This window comes from Physeter macrocephalus, chromosome 13 (assembly GCF_002837175.3).
Source record: "Physeter macrocephalus isolate SW-GA chromosome 13, ASM283717v5, whole genome shotgun sequence".
In the NCBI taxonomy this organism is placed as follows: Eukaryota; Metazoa; Chordata; class Mammalia; order Artiodactyla; family Physeteridae; genus Physeter; species Physeter macrocephalus.
Genome location: NC_041226.1, coordinates 59,104,465 through 59,110,857, shown reverse-complemented (window position 1 = coordinate 59,110,857; position 6,393 = coordinate 59,104,465). Strand labels below are relative to the sequence as shown.

Below are 6,393 nucleotides of genomic sequence, written 5' to 3'. Positions count from 1 at the left end.
TTGAGTCCCAAGGTGGAGCTGTCTCTTGTGTTAAATGACACTGGCCTATTAAAGCGCTCTGATGGGGAAGGGCTTAAAGGCTGAGTCAAAAGCCAAGAAGTCTCTTTATTTACGCCTACCTCCCAGCCCTTGGCAATCTGACTAATAACAGACTGAACTAACAAGAAAGACTAGAAAGGGAGGAAAGAGAACATTGCTGCAGCTTGCATCTACAGTCTAAGAAAGCAAGAGTGATCAATCCCAGCTCTGTTACACATCTTGTTTATTTACTGCACTCAGCAGCTTGCAAATGGTTAACTATATGCAAAAAAAGTCAGCATAGCTGTGAAGTATGCCGTGAATTTTAATTGGGGAATAAAAGGACAACTGCTTCAGGATGATCTAGTATGCACTCTGCTTGAAATATTTTCAATGAAATGCTCAGCATTTTGTCTTTGACCAGAGGTTTTAACTTTATAAAGCGATGGGACTTGCCAAAAAGTGATATTTGAGAAGAAAGTACGTGGTGGTCGGTGTTTTCTTTTTTAATAAAGAAATTGAATTTACTTTGAACATCTCTTCCAGCTGTGCATTACAGATAACATCAGGAAGTCTTTGCTTTACAGGTAAGATGAATGTTTCCAGGCTTTCCTTATACCTATTTTTGCATTATCCCAAAGTGATTGAATTTCTGTTTGCCTCTTTAAAAAAAAATAACTTTGCATTAAAGGATATCCAGTTTCATTCTTGCTCACTGGCACAACTAATGCTGTAGCAGATGCCTGTTTTCTGTGATCAGCAGACATTTAGTCCAACAGCTGGCTGTAGAGAAGAACAAGTAAAATAATATGCTACTATTTCTTTTACAGCATGCAGTTTGTTATTGGAAACTGAATTATTTGTGCTTTTTGAAGGGACGATTACTTCCAAACACCATTGTTGTATTTGAAATACAAGCACAATATGAAAAGATTCTTTGTATTTTGTATACCACTTTTATTTTTTCCCGACTTGAAAATATGTAAATAGAGATTTTTTGATCTCTTTAACACTGTATCAGATTGTCAGTATAGAACCACTTTTCACATTTGTGTGTATTTCTGAAAAGATTAGGAACTGTTCCCTAGGACATTTTGAAGAGCATAAAATGCATATAAGATTTTTAAAAATAGTGAGAGGAGAGAGTCTCATCTGGAAGTTATTTACTCTTTTCTTAAGATACTGTGCCTGGTGAAATGCATAGTATTCTTTCTTGGTAATCTATGGAAAAGTAGTTTCAGCGTTTGTGGAAGCTAATCCACAAGTTGAAGACTTCAACGTCAAGCTGCTTGATTCTAAGCATAGCCCTCAGAGCTGTTTAAAATCAAACTATTTCCCTATGGAAACATTCATCCGGCTAACTTTCCGTTTATATAGAATGGGACTCTATTGTTTGATGTCTCTGGTTGCCTTTTACCTTTCAGAAACTTCCTACTATACATGTTTTCAATAAGACAATGTATTTTCATGGAATGAAAGTTTATTTTCAGGATTATTGTTTGGATTCTGGGATGTATTATCTAATTGTGACTCTTAATTAGATTCAAAGTTCACATTCCATCCAGAAACATGAAAGCAATTATCATTTCCAAAAGTTGAATAGTTATAAGATGTGGTGTTTCTTTACCTTTCAATTTAGTCTATATAAATTTAAAGTGCAATATTTAAAAGAAGGGAATAAAATTAGATACCGTTAGACTTCAAAGTATTTACCACACCACTGCTGTCATTTTAGAGTTAGAATTTTTTTTTTAATTGCTATGTCAGGTGCAGGTATTAAATTTTTAAGGAGTTGGAATATGTGATATTGTTATCTTGAGCTGTCATTTTTTATTTCCTAAATTAGAGATATCCTCAAATATTTTAATATAGTGAAGCTTGCTTTAGAGTTCATTGTTTGCAACATTAAGCCTTATAATAAAGATCAACTGCTTAATTATGTGATGCCATTCAGTGCCCTAAAGCCCGGTTCAAGACCTCATTAGGGAGTCATTTGCTAGAAATTTATATGAGGCATTGTTTGTTCTTTTATAATAGCCTGAAATATGTGTTAAAGATCAATTTTTCTTCTTTAGTTTTTATGATATTAACCTTATCCATAGTAGAATTTAAAAGTAGCAGTGAATATTCCACCTCTAGAAATTCAATAAAAAGTGTGACTGAAGTGAAATTTGAATGGACGCCTTTAAGCATATATATCTGATACTACGAGGCTTATACAAACTGCCCTAGACAACATAGTTAAAACAAAATCCTTTATGAAGTTCAACTTTACTACATAGAGACATATTTTTTCTCAAAGGTTTTAAATAAATAATGGAATTAATAAGTATCTTAAGCCAAAATCAAACCAGGTTCAACACAGAGTTATTAGATATTATATTGTGATATCCAGTTCAAAAATAAAACTAAAGCAAGTGCATAATGCATGCAAACATACATCCTTTCTAATGATCATCTTTGAATTCCCTACAGGTCTCTCTGCTTCTGGCTAATACCTACATATTTGTCTTTTATTGTAATCCTTCAGCCTTAAATTCATCTAGTTTGAGCTAAAAAATTTAAAAAAGCCAGGGTCTTCTCAAGTATACGTTTTTGCATCATATCAAAGTATCAATGGTCCATTTAGCCAGCACCCCTCACATCTATTAAAATGCAGATTATTTGGTAGATGTGAAGACAATTGAGTTAATATTTTAAATTCTCCCTGACCTAAATTTTAGATTTTTATCGCAACGCAAGTTAAAAGTAAAATAAACCTGCCAGTAATAATATTTGTAAAAAATAAAAGAAAATGTGGACTCAGCAATGTATTTATATATTCAGAATAATAATATTTTGCCTTTTAGAGGAAAACCTATCATTTTGAAAATGTCAGATTCATCTCCTCCCTGCTCCTGGCCACTAAAGCCCATTGCTATTGCGTTTTATCTTACAGAATCAGATCCATCACAGGACAACATGAAGCTTTGGAGTCATCTCTTGTATTCATCTCTCCTTGCCTGTATATCCTCACAGTCCACAATCCCAATGTCCTCTGCCTCAGCCAGAGGTTCTTGTCACTCTCTCTGCAATTGTGAGGAAAAAGACAGCACGATGCTAATAAATTGTGAAGAGAAAGGTATCAAGAAGTTATCCCAAATAAGCGTGCCACCATCACGACCTTTCCACTTAAGTTTATTAAATAATAGCTTGACAATGCTTCACACAAATGACTTTTCTGGGCTTACCAATGCTATCTCAATACACCTTGGATTTAACAATATTGCAGATATTGAGACTGGTGCATTTAATGGTCTTGGCCTTCTTAAGCAACTTCATATCAATCATAATTCTTTAGAAATTCTTAAAGAGGATACCTTCCATGGACTGGAAAACCTGGAATTCCTACAAGCAGATAACAATTTTATTACAGTGATTGAACCAAGTGCCTTTAGCAAGCTCAACAGACTTAAAGTGTTAATTTTAAATGACAATGCTATTGAGAGTCTTCCTCCAAACATATTTCGATTTGTTCCTTTAACCCATCTAGATCTTCGTGGAAATCAGTTGCAAACATTGCCTTACGTTGGTTTTTTAGAACACATTGGCAGAATATTGGATCTCCAGTTGGAGGACAATAAATGGGCCTGCAATTGTGACTTATTACAGCTAAAACTTTGGTTGGAAAACATGCCCCCTCAGTCTATAATTGGTGATATTGTGTGCAACAGCCCTCCATTTTTCAAAGGAAGCATACTAAGCCGGCTGAAAAAGGAATCAATTTGCCCTACTCCACCAGTGTATGAAGAACACGAGGATCCTTCAGGATCATTACATCTGGCAGTAACATCTTCAGTAAGTGATAGTCGCATGTCAACCAAGACCACGTCTCTTTTAAAACCACCCACCAAAGCACCAGGTTTAATACCTTATATTACAAAGCCATTCACTCAACTTCCAGGACTCTACTGTCCTATTCCTTGTAACTGCAAAGTACTCTCCCCATCAGGACTTCTAATACACTGTCAAGAGCGCAATATTGAAAGCTTATCAGATCTAAAACCTCCTCCACAAAATCCTAGAAAGCTTATTCTTGCAGGGAATATTATTCATACCTTAATGAAGTCTGATCTAGTGGAATACTTCACTTTGGAAACGCTTCACTTGGGAAACAATCGTATTGAGGTTCTCGAAGAAGGATCGTTTATGAATTTAACAAGATTACAAAAGCTCTATCTGAATGGTAACCATCTGACTAAATTAAGTGGAGGTATGTTCCTTGGTCTCCACAATCTTGAGTACTTATATCTTGAATACAATGGCGTTAAGGAAATATTACCTGGTAGCTTCAACCCAATGCCTAAACTTAAAGTCCTCTATTTAAACAACAACCTCTTGCAAGTTTTACCACCACATATTTTTTCAGGGGTTCCTCTAATGAGGGTAAACCTTAAAACAAACCAATTTACCCATCTACCTGTAAGTAATATCTTGGATGACCTTGATTTACTGACCCAGATTGACCTTGAGGACAACCCCTGGGATTGTTCCTGTGACCTGGTTGGATTGCAGCAATGGATACAAAAATTAAGTAAGAACACAGTGACAGATGAAATACTCTGCACCTCTCCGGAGCACCTAGACAGAAAGGAATTGAAAGCACTCAACAGTGAGCTTCTTTGCCCAGGTTTGGTCAATAACCCACCCCTGCCAACTCAGACTGGTTACGTAATAGTCAATACTCCTACAGCCACAACTACAGCGGACACTATTTTTAAATCACTTACCAATGCTGTACCACTATCTGTTTTAATACTAGGACTGCTGATTGTATTCATAACTATCGTGTTCTGTGCTGCAGGGATAGTGGTTCTTGTTCTCCACCGTAGGAGAAGATACAAAAAGAAACAAGCTGATGAACAGATGAGAGACAACAGTCCTGTGCATCTCCAGTATAGCATGTACGGCCATAAAACAACTCACCACACTACTGAAAGACCCACAGCATCACTCTATGAGCAGCACATGGTGAGCCCTGTGGTTCATGTCTATAGAAGCCCATCCTTTGGCTCAAAGCATCTGGAAGAAGAAGAAGAAAGGAATGAGAAAGAGGGAAGTGATGCAAAACATCTCCAAAGAAGTCTCTTAGAACGAGAAAATCATTCCCCACTCACAGGATCAAATATGAAGTACAAAGTCACAGACCAATCCACTGAATTTTTATCCTTCCAGGATGCCAGTTCATTATATAGGAACATTTTAGAGAAAGAAAGAGAGCTTCAGCAACTGGGAATCACAGAATACCTAAGGAAAAACATTGCTCAACTTCAGCCTGATATGGAGGTACATTATCCAGGAGCCCATGAAGAGTTAAAGTTGATGGAGACATTAATGTACTCAAGGCCAAGGAAGGTATTAGTGGAACAGACTAAAAATGAGTATTTTGAGCTGAAAGCTAACTTACATGCTGAACCTGACTACTTAGAAGTCCTGGAGCAGCAAACATAGAGAGTTTGAAGGCTTTTGCAGAAATGCTGTGATTCTGTCTTAAGTCCAGACCTTGTAAATAAGTGCCTTATATGAGTGTATCATCAATCAGAACTTAAGCACAGCAGTAATCCTATGGGAAAAAAGAAGAAAAAGAAACTCAGGGATCACTGGGAGAAGCCATTGCATTGTCTTTAGGCAATTTTATCTATCCCCAATAAAATAAATCCTTGCATGTAAATCATTCAAGGATTATAGTAATATTTTCCCATATACATAAAATGTTTCATAGAAGTCCTCTTGCACATCTAAAAGGGTTCAAAATTTAAGCAACCCTTATTTTCTTGAGTAATATTACCCATGGGTTAAATAGAATTGGATTTTTTCATCTAAAAAGTATACCTGTATATGTAATTATAATATGTAAGAAATATATTGTTTATAAAACCAGTATATATACCACAAAAATGTAAATTGTTAGATACACCTAGTTTTCTTGCAATAAAGGCAAAAGGAACTGGAACTTTAAAATTACGGATAGTAACAGTAAAGAAAAAATGGAAGGTTGAATTATATAGGCTATGAGTGGCTCAAAACTTTGAAACTTTGATGATTAAAAAATGCCACTGCTATGCTTTCTGAATTTAGAAATGGAAATTATTAACAGTTCAGGCAGAATGAATAAGAAGACTTTTTGGTTTTTCTGCACATTTTGTGTGGACAATCTTGTTAATGCTGCTGTGAATTAAGGTACGTCATTTGTGCTCAAAGTTTAATTCTTATTCTTGGGATATTTTTTAAATGCTACTGATATTCAACTGTAAATATGATTAGTGCATCTATTAAGTTTGGTTTCTTTCATAGCATTAATCCTTTGTAAATTTGAATACCACAGTAGAAATATGT

The 6,393-nt window shown here is 35.5% G+C and overlaps 1 protein-coding gene across 1 annotated transcript; it reads left to right on the top strand.

Annotated features, from left to right (window-relative positions):
• The first annotated feature begins 234 nt into the window (after positions 1-234).
• Positions 235-5,797, top strand: SLITRK6 (SLIT and NTRK like family member 6). The gene is made up of 2 exons (XM_007111558.3): positions 235-605; positions 2,957-5,797. The coding sequence occupies exon 2, from the start codon at positions 2,980-2,982 to the stop codon at positions 5,506-5,508; it is 2,529 nt and encodes an 842-aa protein (XP_007111620.1). The 5' UTR covers positions 235-605; positions 2,957-2,979; the 3' UTR covers positions 5,509-5,797.
• The last annotated feature ends 596 nt before the right edge of the window (positions 5,798-6,393 follow it).